At 37.0% G+C, this 17,993-nt stretch overlaps 1 protein-coding gene across 3 annotated transcripts in view; it reads right to left on the minus strand.

The window, feature by feature from the left end:
* Positions 1 to 1,506: 1,506 nt before the first annotated feature.
* Positions 1,507 to 17,993, minus strand: part of LOC125259541 (teashirt homolog 2) — a 175,333-nt gene continuing 158,846 nt past the window's right edge. For all 3 annotated transcript variants that reach the window (XM_048177213.1, XM_048177212.1, XM_048177211.1), the window contains one exon: positions 1,507 to 5,340. In XM_048177213.1, the coding sequence (XP_048033170.1) occupies positions 2,306 to 5,272 (2,967 nt within the window). In that variant the 5' untranslated portion in view covers positions 5,273 to 5,340 and the 3' untranslated portion in view covers positions 1,507 to 2,305. The remainder of the gene's footprint in view (positions 5,341 to 17,993) is intronic.

The raw sequence follows: 17,993 nt of genomic DNA on the forward strand, positions 1-17,993 counted from the left end.
ATGACTCAATTGTGAGTTACCGCGGCCGTGGCACGCTTTCATTTGACGAGACACTTCAGAGGCACACTCTCAATTTTAATTAAGAAACACAAATGACCGGAATATTGCGTTCGTTTTGTCATATTGTTCAGCCTATCTTAAATCATCCTCAGGCTTCCATTTAAAGGAAGTTGGTATTCTGAAGCATAATGGCTCAACGGAGGGAATCAGGAATCCATCGGTGAGGCAAGGCGCTAAATAATTTATGGCTTTAATCTGTGCACTGAGGTGTGAGCTCTATGGCTGTAATTATAAATGCAAGGAGGAATTATTGCGGAATACTTTAACTGCATTAGGAGTCATCTGATGAGCTATCGTGATTGCCTGCTCATTTCCAACAATGGAGGGCACGACGGTGTCAGGATGCGCAAATCACCAGGTGCTTTCTCCCATTTACTATCAAATGTCACTTTCCTGTTATAAAACAGATACGATGGGGAGTGGTAATTGGTGGCTTGATTGCTGAAAAAAGAAGGAAAACGCATAAAATGTTGAGAGTTCGGAGGGCAATTATCATTTTTCATCGTTTCGGTACTATGGGAAGATGCTTAGGTGTAACGTATATATGCGATTCTCAAGATCAGAGTGACATCATCAGGGTCAAATGTTATAGGTGAGATTGGAGCTAGTTACCTTTTTCTTTTTTTTTACTCCAGTGAGTATTTTTTCAAATTATGTAGTCTTGGCTACAAAAATGATGAAAAATTCCACAATTTCCCTGAAAAGTTCATTCAAAACACCATTTTTTTTTATTTATTTTTTTTTTTTTAATATATGTATCTGTCATCATTTACTCCCCTTTAAGTTGTTCCAAACCTGTATGAATTTCTTTGTTCTGCTGAACACAAAGGAAGATATTTGGAAGAATGTTTGTAACCAAGCAGATCTCATCCCCCATTGACTACCATAGTATTTTTTTTTCCTACTATGGTAGTCAATGGGGGGGCGAGATCTGCTTGGTTACAAACATTCTTCCAAATATCTTCAGAGCAAAGAAATGTATACAGGTTTGGAACAATTTGAGGGTGAGTAAATGATGACAGAATTTTCATTTTGCGTGAACTATCCCTTTAAATATTCTTTGAAAGGCTTACTTAACATTCACAAAAGAGCAAAAACATACTGTACTTAAATATTGTGTAAATTTGTAACATTAAAAAAAAACTGTACACAGCTCAGCCTTTAGTAGAAATCTACCTGTTTCATTATGTTCACTTGTTCACTAATCAAAAAATAATTTACTTTGAAGTACAGAATTCCAAAGTAAAATAAAAAGTAAAACACATTTGTGTAATTGAACTTTATAGTTACTGAGACCTTGTGACAACTAGCCCCAGTCTCCCCTACATGGTAAGTATAATCAAAACAATTCCCTAGAACATACTGAAGAAATATTTCAAAACAATGTGATTTACAATTCTAGTCAGTGATAAGAAAATATGAATGGATTTGAAGTGAAGACTTATAGACAGTTAGAAAATGTTAATGCTTTATTTGTATTGGTATAAAAGGTGCAGTGTTCTTTTGTCTCACTAAGCATTTTCCGATGAGACACTTTTTTTTCTGCAATGCTAAATATACATTAATGTGAGACTTCCTCGTGTCAAACCTGTCCAAATCTGTAAGCCCACACACTGAATCTGCGCCTAAACGTGATTAAACTTTTATTAAAGTGCTTTTCTGTTCTATCGTTGCGACACAAACATTTTACAGAGCAAATATACTGTACATTTCAGTAAATGTTTTTAATGTGTGTCTGGCTACCTGTCTGACCACCTGTCTGACCACCCGTGTGTTCACACAAGTGCATGATCAGATCTGCAAATTACAGTTAATGCATCGATCAATTTGTTGTTAAACGTAATACAGTTAAAACTTGCCATATCATACAAATAAATAGTAGTCATAGCCAGAGCTATTGCATGCAAACATCAGCATTTATGTCTCAAGCAGTAATACATTTCATTACTGGTGGTGCATTTGAACAGGGTGCAAAGACTTACGTCAATGTATTCTTAATCTTTTTATGATTATTTATTTTCTAACAGTACACTTCATTCTAACCCAGCCAGTGTGTCCATTTAGTCCTCAATGTGATGAAATGTTGATTCTGAAGTTGAAGCATTCTACGTAATGCTACTTGAAACATTATGGAAAGAAAAAAGGGAAAAACAAAAAGTAGACAATTTGACCCGTGTTTTATAAAAGCAGAGCAATTACAGTTATTTACCAACAAGATAACTACAAGTAGTAAAAACCAACAAAGCTACTCTTTGTCCATTTCCACAAACTGTGAATGATTCTCAGGGGATTTACTGTGAGTTTTACTTAAGTGAAGTTTGACCGCGTGATTGCTGGCAAATGTCCGACTGCAGAGCTTGCATTTGAACTTTGAGTCAGATTCCTCTTCTGTGATCTGAGAAGAATCTGTCGGCCGGACATTGAGCGCCTTTGAAAGTTCGGGCTCTGTTACTTTAGTCGCGTGTTCTATGGGTAGTTTGTTCATGTCCTTGATTTGGAAACCCAGGTGGTTCTCAAGATGGGATATAAACGCAGAGGGCGTTCTGAATTGCGATGCACAGTCATTGCAGTAGAAAACCGGATGGCCAGTGTCCATGTTCTTCAAAAACTTGGTCCCTCCCGTTTTTCTAAGCTGGTACTTCACGTTGGCGAGCCAGTGGCTGATGGTGGTCATGGAAAGCCCGGTGAACTTGGAGATGTGCATCCTCTCCTGAGGGCCGAGGTCTGAGAGGAGATACTTGCCCTCAGAGGTCTGAAATAGGCTGGAGGCGAACTGGGCTTGAAGTATGAGCAGATGCTGGGGGTTCCAGTTGGACTGTCGACCTTTACGCTTGTGAACCGAGTACATCTCGCTGGAGACGTCTTCGAATCGCCGCACGTCCGTCTCCAGCTTCATGGCAGGCACTCTCGCTGGCATTGAGGGCTTTGGGGTTGTGGCTTTTGGAAGAACCTTCACCATGTCAGCAATGTCAGAGAGAGCATGTTTCTGGGGCACTGGAGTGGAGGACTGCAGTAAGAGGGAAGAGTTTGCTTTGTTGTGTTTGTATTTCGTCAAGTCTATTGGCTGGTCGTCATTTGTGTACATGAAGCTATTGCTGGCCCTGATGGCAGCAGATGCGGAGAGTGCTGAAGCTGGTTTCTCTAAACCCCTACTCAGTTCTGAAAAAATGGATTGTGTGCGATGGGAGAGGAAGCTTTCGGGCCTGGGCTTGTTTGCTTTACCCAAATGATTGTTCAAGACAGACTGTAGTGCGCTTAGAGGGTTTATGTTAAGGACTTCCTGGGAGTCGCTGACAAGCTCTGAAGAACTGCTGTGCCCATTGCTGGCAGGGGGGCTAGGTGACGGGTTCCCTCTGTCAGAGAAAGCTGGGCTCAACTTCCCTTTGATTGTGTCATTCTCTTCGCTTACACAGTCTGCATCTAGCTTTGAAGAGGAGGAGGAATCATCTTGACAATCACTGTCATCGTTCTCCACCAGATCAAACCTACTGCTCTGGCTCTCTTTGCCGTCAGATGCGCCACCCCTCTCCTTTTTGATGTCCGAATTGTGATGTCCCTGGAAACTTTCAAGTCCCCGAAGTCCCTGATAGAACTTCCCCTTGGGTGCGATGGGTCTGTGCTTGTGGTTGAGATTCTGCTTGAGCTGGATGGGAGGAGAAGAGGAAAAGGAGGCAGTCTTGATCACCCCTGACAGCTGGTATGCCGCATGAATGCTGGGATAAGCGCTCCAGCTGGGGGTCCCTGTTTGAGCTTTATTGATTGCCGAAGCCACCGTATTTGCTAAAGACTTGAGAATGTCACCGCCTCCGCTGGACCCCTGCTCAAGGTCTTCTTCTCGCAAGTACGGATACTTGAAACTGGCTTCGGTGGACTTCCGGTCCTCCTCGTCTTGTTTGTCGTCCTTGTCTCCATTTTTCTCAGCTTTGTCTGGTGACATATCCCTCGGAGTGGCCCTCTCAGAGTCACCAGATGCTGTGCTTTTCGGAGAAACCTTTTCTCCTTCAAGTTCGTTCACTGTTGGTTCAGCAAGTGTCTGCATTTTCTCTATTGCTAGAGGATCCAGGGCTAGTTGTTTGCCTTTCTTGGAGGCTGAATTTGTCACTTTAATGAAGTGGCCGGTGACCATCATGTGAGTGGTAAGCTGCTGGAGCGTGTCGTGGGAGCTTCCGCACTCCATGCACTTGAGGATCTGAGATTTGCATGTCTCAAACTGCCATGTGTAACTAGCACCGTTCTGATAGCCATAGCGGTTGTTGGGAGCGTTGGCGAGGCCGGACGATCTTTGTGCCTCACTGTAACCTGAGACCCCTGTGGTGGAGTCAGGCGAACAAGGCCTCGTGGCTTCAAATGCACGTTTCTTTGCTGGTGGGACTAATTTTGGAGTGATTACTGGAATAGGTTCTTTCAAAGGCACTTTCTGGTAATGCTTCGTTTTGATCATGTGGACGCTTAGGTCTTGTAGGGAATCGAAAGAGTGGCCACAGAACATGCACTTCAGCACCTTTTGTGCATCTTCCTTGCCCTCCATGTCTTGAAGGTTCCTCTTCCGGTTCTTGGATGATGAAGTGGAGGCGATGCTTTGCCTGCTGTGGTTGTCATCCTGGTAGTGGCCACTCTTGTTCATGTGTACCGTCAACTCCACCAGGGTGTCATACGCTGCACTGCAGTCTTTGCAGCGGAAGCGGCTCGCTCCCGTAAAGACCGCACCGCACGCTTTGCTACTTTGCCTGTACAGGTGGACAGAGCTGAATAGATTAGGCTTTGACACAGGTTTCGGGGACAGCGTTTGCTGCAGGGTTTTTGAAAGTGCGTCCTGGTGCCAGTCAAACTCGCTCTTGGTGCTCCCGTTGGTGCTGTCACAGTTTGCTTTGCTGCCAGTGTTCGCAACCTTCAAATCTAGTCCAATCTTTGACCAGTAGGAGTCTGAAAGAAAGTTGGCATAGGCAGCCCTCATTTTCTCCAGGCTACTGTGCATGTCATCCTTCACTTTTGAGCTCTGGCTCTCTGTGTCCTTCTGACTTCCTGGTGGCGAGGTCTTAAAGTCAGACAGTCTGTCACTGCCATCGCTCAGACGGGATTCCAGCTCAACCTCCTGGTTGGACAGGACACTGACCGGAGAGTTCTGGAAGCTGTAGCTGCTTTTGTTGTCTGTGTCTTTGTCTTCTTTGTCCTTGGAAGTGGGCCTCTCAGAATTCTCCTCCTCTGTCTGCATTTCATTTTCGCCTTCCTCCTCCCCTGCGATCGACTCTTGGACACCGACATCGTCATCTGGCTCGTATGCTGAAAACAGAACAGATAGAGAAAAAGTGTTATTAGTGCTGTCGACTGAACTGTAATCAAATCAACTACGATATAGTGATTAATGAAATGAATCACAAATATATATGATTTTTTCCTGAAAAAATTGTCCTTCAGTTTGTGCTTTTTATTCACATAAGGGTCATTTTTATTGTATTTTTCAATAATTAGTTATATAAATGCATTAAAGCAATAATCTTAGATGTAATTGTAAAAAAATCAAACGTTGAATGTCTTTTTGCGTATATACAATATATGTGAGCATCAGAGATTTAAAAGGAAAAACAGGAGAATATTGTACAAAAATGAAGTTGATGTCATTTATTATTAGAAATCCTTGTGCAATACTGTCATCCCACTTCAACTACAGCATTGTAATCCTTTCTCCCAGAAGCTTGTGTGCCTGTAATCCTCTCTTGGTAATAGTGGGCAATTTGGCAGTATGTGTGATTCATAAGTCACTGACTTCTTAAGGTTTCATTTGTTTACAACAGCTGTATGGGTGCAGAGAAACAAAAGGTGATTTTCTCTAGGTGATGAGCAAGAGTTTAGTTGTATAACTATAATTTGATAGGAGTTTAGTTGATTCCTGCACATCTCCAGGCCTAAAGTTAAATATTTTAAGGAGTCTGAACATGCTCTGAAGATATATTTCACTTTAAAAGATTAAACGGTTAAAAAGTGAGTTCATAATGTCTAAAAAGTTATTATTTACTGTCAATCATTCTCATTCAAAATGAGGCATAAACATCATAAGACCGCATAAATGCAGATAAGTTAAAAATAGTTAAATACAACCTGGCATCCTTCTGATCCCTCCTGAATATTTGCTGGCAACAAATTAACCACTATTGCCTAGATTCAAAATCATTTCCTAAATCTTTCATCACTTCTTAAACCGCACTGTATTATTCACTTAATAAAATATACCCAAGTCCGTCAATTACATCAATCGTTGCGGTTAAGAAAAATCAAGATCATCTATATTTTATGACCACATATTTGGATAGCACTTTGAATTTCAAGTGCTGTTACGCGCAGATGTGCTCAGTTAAATATACATAGGACCTAACAGCCCGGACCAGGCACTTGCTTTTCATGTGGTTAATATTTTTTTTGAGCTGGTGATGCTCAATGAGGGCAACTCTCAAATATGAGGGCTAAAAGTGCTACGCTGTGTAGCCCTCACCATGTCCTGTGCCTTTGGATTCTGAAAATAAGACTTTTTATCAATATTTCAAAGGTGCCTCAGGAGTAGGCCTGGAGGTGAACTGATGTCAGCAAATGGATAAAGATGGAGCTGGGATTTAGCCTTTCCAAACAAACCCAAAGAATGGGGTCCCTCGAACAAGGGGTCCAACTTGCCCGTACAAAAGCTTCCCGACGTGCCACGACCTTGATCTTCTGCAATGAAGATTTCTCAAATGACTGACTACGACGGATGATTGCATCCCAGAATGTGCTCATGCACTAGCAGTTTCCAAAAGGAGAATGATGTTTTATGTATTGCAATGTGTATATATAGTTTTGAAATGAAAGGGGTGAGATTGTGTGGATGGCTTCTCTGTGGTGTCTCAACTGTTTGTAATCACTCAGCCAGTCGACTGGCACCAAGACAGACAGCAGTGTAGTCTTTGCTTAGCTTTAGATTGTTTACAGGATGTGTGGGATCAAAAAAAAAATTAAATATGGAGACTTAACTTAACCTTGTCTTCCTGTGAACTATTGCACAATTCTTGTTCTGTTACAACAAAATAGTTAAGTCATGGTGCAACGTACTTTTTCAGTGACTGGCATGTTTCTGCATATCTCTGTGTTTATGAGATTTTTACGATAGTTGCTCCATGAGAGTATTTGCAATCTAAACAAGCAGAGTTACCATGACACCTGGAGAAATCAATCGACTGCTATTTGGACTGCGGATGAAAGATAGACGGCTAAATGAAAAATGCATTAGTCAACCACACTGCATTTTAGTGAACGTGTAATACTCTTCAACATAATAAAAAATCAGGACAGGTCTGAGGAGTGTCTCATTCAGAGCAATTAAAATGGTTTAATGCATGTTTCTTTACTTGGACACGCTGTTGGATCTGCTCAGCATGGAAACCATGTCCTTACACTTCACAATTTAAACACAAAATACTTGCTAATTTTACAGTATTTTGACATATTCATTTTATTTTGACAATTGTTTTGTATAAATTCACCGCTGTCTTTTAAACAAATTATCTTTGTATCAAAATTAATTTAAGCTGTATTTTACTCTAGAGGTGATACATTTTATTAAAATTTAAAAAAACTACTTCCTATTTTATGGAAGTTTATTTCCGCCATGGAATAAAACAAATTAAAAGACAATTGCGACTTTTTATCTCACAATTCTGAGAAAAAAAGTTAGAATTGTGAGATAAAAAGTTGCAATTGTCTTTTAAATAGTTTTATTCCATGGTGGAAATAAACTTCCATAAAATAGGAACCAGTTATTTTAAATTGTAATAATATATATCATAAACGTACACTTATAAAATTATAAATTTACAATTACAATTACAATTCTGAGGAAAAAAATACTTTTTTTTTGTGAGTATATATATTTTAATTTTGACTTTATAACTCGCAATTGCGAATTTATATCACGCAATTGACTTTATATCTCGCAATTGACTTTATATCTCGCAATTGACTGTATATCTCGCAATTGACTTTATATATCGCAATTGACTTTATATCTCGGAACTGACTTTATATCACGCAATTGACTTTATATCACGCAGTTGACTTTATATCTCGCCCACCTCATTATATATTTCGCAATTGACTTTATATCTCGCAATTGACTTTATATCACGCAATTGACTTTATATATCGTAATTGACTTTATATCACGCAATTGACTTTATATCACGCAATTGACTTTATATATCGTAATTGACTTTATATCACGCAATTGACTTTATATCACACAATTGACTTTATATATCGTAATTGACTTTATATCTCGGAACTGACTTTATATCTCGCAATTGACTTTATATCTCGCAACTGACTATATATCGCAATTGACTTTATATCACGCAATTGACTTTATATCACGCAATTGACTTTATATATCGTAATTGACTTTATATCTCGGAACTGACTTTATATCTCACAACTGACTTTATATCACGCAGTTGACTTTATATCTCGCAACTGACTTTATATATCGCAATTGACTTTATATCACGCAATTGACTTTATATCACACAATTGACTTTATATCTCGGAACTGACTTTATATATCGCAATTGACTTTATATCACGTAACTGACTTTATATCACGCAATTGACTTTATATCTCGCAATTGACTTTATATCATGCAATTGACTGTATATCTCATAATTTTGACTTTATATCATGCAATTGACTGTATATCTCATAATTTTGACTTTATATCACACAACTGACTTTATATCTCGCAATTGACTTTATATCACGGAACTGACTTTATATCACGCAATTGACTTTATATCACGCAATTGAATTTATATCTTGGAACTGACTTTATTTCTCGCAATTGACTTTATATCACACAATTGACTTTATATCACACAACTGACTATATCTCGCAATTGACTTTACATCACGCAACTGACTTTATATCTCGCAATTGACTTTACATCACGCAACTGAGTTTATATCTCGCAATTGACTTTATATCTCGTAACTGACTTTATATCACGCAATTGACTTTATATCACGCAACTGACTTTATATCTCGCAATTGACTTTACATCACGCAACTGACTTTATATCTCGCAATTGACTTTACATCACGCAACTGAGTTTATATCTCGCAATTGACTTTATATCTCGTAACTGACTTTATATCACGTAACTGACTTTATATCACGCAATTGACTTTATATCTCGCAATTGACTTTATATCTCGCAATTGACTTTATATCTCGCAACTGACTTTATATCATGCAATTGACTGTATATCTCATAATTTTGACTTTATATCACGCAACTGACTTTATATCTCGCAATTGACTTTATATCACGCAACTGACTTTATATCTCGCAATTGACTTTATATCTCGCAATTGACTTTATATCTCGCAACTGACTTTATATCATGCAATTGACTTTATATCTCTGAACTGACTTTATATCACGCAGATGACTATATCTCGCAATTGACTTTATATCTCGCATTTGACTTTATATCTTGGAACTGACTTTATATCACGCAATTGACTTTATATCTCGCAATTAACTTTATATCTCGCAATTGACTTTATATCTCGCAATTTACTTTATATCACGCAATTGACTTTATATCTCTGAACTGACTTTATATCACGCAGATGACTTTATATCTCGCAATTGACTTTATATCTCGCATTTGACTTTATATCTTGGAACTGACTTTATATCACGCAATTGACTTTATATCTCGCAATTAACTTTATATCTCGCAATTGACTTTATATCTCGCAATTAACTTTATATCTCGCAATTGACTTTATATCTCGCAATTGACTTTATATCTCTGAACTGACTTTATATCACACAGATGACTTTATATCTCGCAATTGACTTTATATCTCGCAATTGACTTTATATCTCACAATTGACTTTATATATTGCAACTGACTTTATATCTCGAAATTGACTTTATATCATGCAATTGACTGTATATCTCGCAACTGACTTTATATCACGCAATTGACTTTATATCTCGCAATTAACTTTATATCTCGCAATTGACTTTATATCTCGCAATTAACTTTATATCTCGCAATTGACTTTATATCTCGCAATTGACTTTATATCACGCAATTGACTTTATATCTCTGAACTGACTTTATATCACACAGATGACTTTATATCTCGCAATTGACTTTATATCACGCAATTGACTTTATATCTCGCAATTGACTTTATATATTGCAACTGACTTTATATCTCGAAATTGACTTTATATCATGCAATTGACTGTATATCTCGCAACTGACTTTATATCATGCAATTGACTTTATATCTCGCAATTCTGACTTTATAACTTGCAATTGTGAGTTTATATCACACAATTTTGAGAAAAAAAAGTCAGAAATCATTCTAACATGCTGATTTGCTGCTCAAGAAACATTTCTGATTTTTCTCAATGTTGAAAACAGTTGTGCTGCTTCATAGTTTTGTGGAAACTGTTACATTTTTTCAGGATTCTTTTAATGAATAGAAAGAACAGCATTTATTTGAAATAGAAATCTTTTGTAACATTATAAATGCCACTTTTAAACAAATGTATGTGTCCTTGCTGAATAAAATGATTAAAATATATTAATTTAGCTTGAACAATGCAATACTTATTATTTGTCTGATAAAACATTGATATTATTTACTTAATAAACCTTATCAAGCTGGAAAAGGCCCCCGTTTCATAGATTAATGTGGGTGGCATTATTGCAGTCACCGTTCCCCAGGCTCCCATTTCTCCATTCTCCGAGCATCTGGGATACACATTAATACAACCACAGGCACATGTTAACCTTCCAGGCCCAGATCTCTCCGAAATCCCTTCATGAATGGTTACATTTCCCTTCCTTACCCATTTGTAACAGGGAGCTTGTGTTAGCCAGCTTGTGATCCCTGCCAAGCGGCAGGATTTCAGAGTACAAGATCAAACACAAGGACACCACTCCCACAGACATGAGATACACCAGCCTTTCCCATAATCCACTACTGTCGACATCAGGACGCAGCCACACGAGCAGGCCAACAGCAGTCAAATCCCACCCCCCTCTTTTGTTATTGATGTTTGAGCCAATAGAACAACCAAAGCATAATTTGATCTCCGACGTGGGCCATTTGTATTAATTTCAGTAATATTCAATATGCATTATTTTGATTTGGTCCAAGCAGTGCATACATGAATGCTTTTTGTAATCAAGCAAGTATGGCACCTCATTCATTTAACCTCTCAAAGAAGCGAGGCACAGTTAGCAGGCTTGTACGCCCCAGGCCCGCGCGCGGTTGTTGGGCTCTCTGCTCTATATCAGAGCAATGAAAACAGCCGTCGGTCCAAGTAGGCTTACAAAATAAGGCACTGGCACGCCTGTGCAGAGATTTAGCATGTCATAAACTTCTGTAAACCCTCCAATCTGTGTCACAACAAATTTATATCTTCAGACAGGGATATTCAAAGGTCAAAAAACCGAAGGTGTCCATCATAAATCAGCCACTAAGTGTTTATAACATTAATCCGTTGGGAAAGACTCCTGGCATAACACAGCGGCAGCTGGATTTCAAAGAGCTGCCGGATTCCCAGCCAAATGGCTGCAGAAGAGCAAAGAGAAACGCACGCATTAAATGCGCTTTTCACATCTGATTCATATATACAGTAGCGGTATTATTATGCTTTTTTCTTAAGAGTCACTTCTTATTACTGTAAGCGTGATCAAAGGCTGGAACAAAACCGTTTTTTAATTGTAAAAGAGACAGTGATGTATTTAAAGTTTTTTGCACAATGGTGTCAGACGTTTTGATGAACCGTATTCTAAACCTACAAAAACTGTAATGAGTTACTGATTTTGCACTTTGATGGATCAAAGTGAGTGTAATCTGCATCATTTCCTCTGGCACCATCATTTTAATGTACTCGTGAAAAAAAAATGTGCTGGCTTGAAATTTCATGCACCTAAAATGAAGTTATATGGGTTTCTTTTTTTTTAAGGAGTTTAGGAAAGACAGTTAAAAGAGTGTGATATTAAAAAAGAAGTGAAAAAGTTGAGGGTTACAAAAAATGTAATATGCGTGTGTAATTTAATACAGTGCTTCAAAATGAGGATCCATCAGACATCTCTGTTCAACTCTTGATTGAACCATCCTATAAAACCTACATAGAAAAATAAAAATGACTAAAAAGATATAACTTTTAGACTTTTCATTTGGAATAGGCTCATTTATTTTTCTCTTTTCTTTCAGTTTTGGCTTTTTGAAAGATAAAGTAAAAAGCATCAGGAAGTTATTGGGGAGTCACTAGCAAACCTGCATTACCCACATGAGCACCACGGCTCCAACTTGTCGAGACCAGCAGCTCTTAAAGGGACAGCTCACCCATTAAGTTATCATTTACTCACCCTGGAGTTATTCTATGGTCTTCTGTGCACAACTACGCATCGTGCGAGTTTGTGAGACTATATTAGCACCACATTTGATTCCGACTCACCCAGCACGTAAGTTGTGCGAAATCAGGACTGAGAAAAACACGACATGCAATCCATGAACCTTCTTTTCTGTATCTATAATATATTTGTTGTGTTCGTCGTAACAAGAAGTTAACGCGTTTACTACTCTGTCAGCTGTCATTCTGACTATCATCAGAAAAAGTTTCCATCTGAAGATATTCAAGACAGTGAAGAAAGTTATTTTATACAGATATTTTTTGGGGGGTTTCTAGGCTTTGTATTTCATGTTACATTTTTATTCATCTTGATTACTCATTACTTGTATGCTTTTTTTGGGCGAATCAAAGTGAACTGCGGTGCTAATAGTGTCTCATGAATGCGCAGCCATGCACAGAAGACCAATGGCCAAGGTCAAGATTTTCGTAAATAATACATTATATTTCGGTTTGTTTTTTACAAACCCTATCGTATAGCCCCGGAACACGTGGGATATATAGTGTTGCATGGGATCATTCTGTGATACTTTTGCATCTTTTTTTTTTTTTTTTTAAAAAGCTTGATGCTGATCACAATTCACTGCTATTATATGGACATGTGCGAGCGGGAACTTTTTTATTTTTTTTTATTTCTCCTTTTGTGGTCCGAAAAAGAATGAACAGCATGCGGCATTAGAACAACACCAGGGTAAGTAAATGATGACTTAATTTTCATAATTTTCATATTAGGGTGAACTATCCCTTTAAATAGTGGGTCACGACCCCAGCAGGTCATATGTCTGCTCGGAATAGGAACAAGTTGAATCATTGATAAGTAAAAATTATGCTAATTATTATTAATAATAAAAAAATATTGAGCAGAAGTGAAAAATATACGGAAGAGGATTAGGGCCAAGCAATAATAAAAAAATAAAACCATCTCAGGATTAAAGTTGTTAAATTTCGAGAAAAAACTCGTTAAATTTCGAGAAAAAGGTGGAGATAAAATGTTGAGAATAAAGTCATTAAATTACAAGAAAAAAGTCGTTAAATTAGGAGAACAAATTCGTTAAATTATGAGAAAAATGTCATTAAATTTCGAGAAAAAATTCGAGATAAAATGTTGAGAATAAACTCGTTAAATTACGTTAAAAAACTTGTTTATTCTCAACATTTTATCTCGACTTTTTTCTCGAAATTTAACGACATTTTTCTCGTAATTTAACGAATTTGTTCTCGTAATTTAACGACTTTTTTCTCGTAATTTAATGAGTTTATTGTCAACATTTTATCTCGACTTTTTTCTTGAAATTTAACGAGTTTTTTTCTCGTAATTTAATGAGTTTATTCTCAACATTTTATCTCGACTTTTTTCTTGAAATTTAACGATTTTTTTTCTCGCAATTTAATGAGTTTATTTTCAATATTTTATCTCGACCTTTTTCTCAAAATTTAACGAGTTTTTTCTCGTAATTTAATGACTTTATTCTCAACATTTTATCTCGACTTTTTTCTTGAAATTTAACAAGTTTTTTCTCGTAATTTAACGAGTTTATTCTCAACATTTTATCTCGACTTTTTTCTTGAAATTCAACGAGTTTTTTCTCGTAATTTAACAAGTTTATTCTCGTAATTTAATGACTTTATTCTCAACATTTTATCTCGACTTTTTTCTTGAAATTTAACGAGTTTTTTTCTCGTAATTTAATGAGTTTATTCTCAACATTTTATCTCAACCTTTTTCTCGAAATTTAACAAGTTTTTTCTCGTAATTTAACGAGTTTATTCTCAACATTTTATCTCGACTTTTTTCTTGAAATTTGGCCCTAATCCTCTTCCGTAAAAATACCAGTTCTGTATCGGCCTCTAAAAAAAAAAGAAAAAGAAAAAAAAAAAGATTAAATAAATCATATATACTTAAAATAAAAAGACAAACTCTGATTATCAAGGCATAATCGACAAAAGAAAAATCTGCTTGCCATTTATTATCAGATATTTTAAAATATTACAAATATATAATATTATTAATAAATATCAATTTATTTATTTAACTTTACCTAAATAAGTGTAAATTATTTGATTTTTCTTAAAAATATTATTAAATATTTTTTTTTATTCCTCTCTGCAAATTACTGATGTCATTTACGTTGTATTATAGCTTAAAAATAAAAATATAATAAATGTAATAGTTAAATTAAAAGAAAATTGTATAATAAAATACAATTAATCATATAATCATACTTAGCTTACTTAACTTAAAATTCTGTCATCATTTACTAACTCTCAAGTGTCCTGTTGAACACAAAAGATGATATTTTGATAAACCAAACAGTTGATGGTCCCCATTGACTTCCATAGTATGGGAAAAAAAAAATTATTGGAAGTCAATGGGTCCATCAACTGTTTGGTTTCCAACATTCTTCAAAATATCTTGTGTTGAGCAGAAGAAAGAAACTCATACAGGTTTGAAACACCTTGAGAATTTTCATTTTTGGGTGAAATATCCCTTTAAGGCCATGTATCCAATCAAACTCATGCCACAAATGGTGGATTCTAGTCAAATGCGGCCGATGCTAACAGGGTCATGAACACATTAAACAATAATTCTTGTACTGTGTCAAGCCACCAATACTAAAACCAAATCTAGTGAAGAAACACCGCTCCCGATCATGTGCGCTAACCACTGCTGCAACAGAATTAGACACAGTTCACACAAATACTGTGAAACTCACAGTCACAGACTCTCCACTAATACAGGGCTAACAGTAATAACACCACTAAAAAACGTGGCATGCGAATTTTCTTGGTGGACGTGTCCTTTTAGCGTGCCACTGCAGTGGGCTAATCATCCCCTTTGAGACGTGTGAGGTTCTGTTGGGGGTAAATCTGTCAGTCAGCATCCAGTCAGGGGTGTGATTTGCATTAGTTCAAGGAACGAACGTAACATTCAGGCAGTCCTTGTGCAAGAACTTTTCCTGTCACTCTCTAATTTTCCATGCCGCCGAATTGTTTGCCGGCTTCCCCGCCTGCCCTAATGCTAATATTTCTATCAGCACATCATCAAACATTTACCCCCGTAGCAGTAACATTTCTATCATCGATCGGTTCAGGGGCGAACAGGGAGACAGCTGCAACATCTCCGGCCCTCCGCGAATATGCGAAAGGTAACGCTAGCGTCGCAGGAGACCCTCTAATTCTGAGGCGTTGTTGACAGGTCTGGCGGTCTGTGGCACTTTCGCCACGGATCTCCTTGCCGTCTCAGGCTACAGTTTTTGCCGTGCACGGATCGATAGCTCTTTTTACTTCTCATTGATTGTCTAGCAGCAGGAGAGACCTAAGCAGAGGCTGTTATGACATTTCTAGATTTCCCCCTGTCCTTGGAACAATCAATTACACGCGCATGGCAATCAAAACCTCTTTGCAAAATGAACCTGCTCCATGACATTTTCATCTCCCGGATTTATGCCACGCTTTAAAAAAGAGAGAGGCGGAATCGGAGAGCGCGAGAGAGAGAGAGAGAGAGAAAAGGAAAGATTTTCGTGTCCCACATAAAAAGGCTGCACACACACACGCTAACGAAGCAGGTCATGTGAGTGCTGTAATCTCCACTGCAGTCAGTACTGCACAGGCAGGCCTTTGTTGGACACACTGGTTTGGCTATTGATTTTTGTCATAAGCTATGACAGCCAAGATCACTGTGGGTTTACCTAACTGTGCCCTAAATAGAGTTCAAGAGTCTTGCGGCGTGCCGAGCTGCGGCGCACGAAGACTTTGATAAATCGCATGTAACAGCAAGACATTCTCATTTACCAGCGCCTGCCACTCCCAACACGTCTGCAGTGTAGCACAGGAAATATGCTAGATGCAAAAGCAACGTGCTGTTCAGACCGCGCAATCAACGCCTGCGAGGACTGCAAAAGTTGATGGGATATTTTTTTACTACTAGACATTTTAATATAGTATTTATTTTTTATACAATTATAAAACTTATTAATGTCTTGAATTAGCTTTTATTTTTAGATTTTCAGTTTTCATTTTATTTTATTTTTTTATATATTTTTATTGTTTTTTTTTTTTTATATTTCTGTTTAGCTTCCATTTATTTTTATTTCAGTTTTAGTACTAAACCTGAACTAGAACTAAATTTATAAATTTATTATAATATTTAAACATTATTATTTTAATATTATTTTAATAAAATAATAGATCAATTAAACCTAAAGATTGCAATTTGAAATACTGCCTTGGCAGCTAACTGAAATAAATCAATTTTAGTTAACAATAACAACACTGCTAGTAGAAATGCTTTAAAACTTTATTTCCCTTTAAACTGGATAGTAAGAAATTATTACATTAAGAACATATATATATATATATATATATATATATATATATATATATATATATATATATATATATATATATATATATATATATATACGTTAAATATTATTTTGAGTTATATAATATATTGTTTAAATATCATTAAAAAATACTATATGACTGGCTTAAAATGAACCCAAAATAGGCTGAAAATTAAAAATCAGAAACATATTTACTAGAAGAAACAATAATAATAAAAAGGTGAACATTTATTAATAAGCGATTTAATAAATGTTTATTGTTTAATTAATATTCATTCGCTGGGTTAAAAACAACCCATTCATTGGATCAAAACAACCCAATCGCTGGGTTAAAACAACCTAATCACTGAGTCAAAAACCCATTCGCTGGGTCAAAACAACTCATTCGCTGGGTCAAAACAACCCAATTGCTGGGTTAAAACAACCCATTCGCTGGGTTAAAACAACCCGATCGCTGGGTTAAAACAACCCAATCGCTGGGTCAAAACAATTCAATCGCTGGGTTAAAACAACCCATTCCCTGGGTCAAAACAACCCATTCGCTGGGTTAAAAACAACTCATTCCCTGGGTTAAAACAACCCATTCGATGGGTTAAAACAGCCCATTCACTGGGTCAAAACAACTCATTCGCTGGGTTAAAACAACCCGATCGCAGGGTTAAAACAACCCGATCGCAGGGTTAAAACAACCCATTCGCTGGGTCAAAACAACCCAATCGCTGGGTTAAAACAACCCATTCGCTGGGTTAAAACAACCCATTCGCTGGGTTAAAACAATCCATTCGCTGGGTTAAAACAATCCAATCGCTGGGTTAAAAACCCATTTGCTGGGTCAAAACAACCCAATCGCTGGGTTAAAACAACCCGATCGCTGGGTTAACACTCTGAGGTCTAAAAACGCGCCGGCGCGTTTTGCAGGTTTTTTTTCACATTGCAGCAAAACAGACTTAAAATACTCTGTCATTTGTTGTCATAGAGACATAAGTAATGCATCAATTGAAACTATAGAATATTTCCTTTTATTTGTATACACTCAGAGTAAAAACAAAATGTTGTGCTTTTTGTAAAATAAAGAAAACTAACATGATGCGTGATCTCTCATCTCCCTCTGAACGAA

This window comes from Megalobrama amblycephala, linkage group LG24, assembly GCF_018812025.1.
Source record: "Megalobrama amblycephala isolate DHTTF-2021 linkage group LG24, ASM1881202v1, whole genome shotgun sequence".
NCBI lineage: Eukaryota > Metazoa > Chordata > Actinopteri > Cypriniformes > Xenocyprididae > Megalobrama > Megalobrama amblycephala.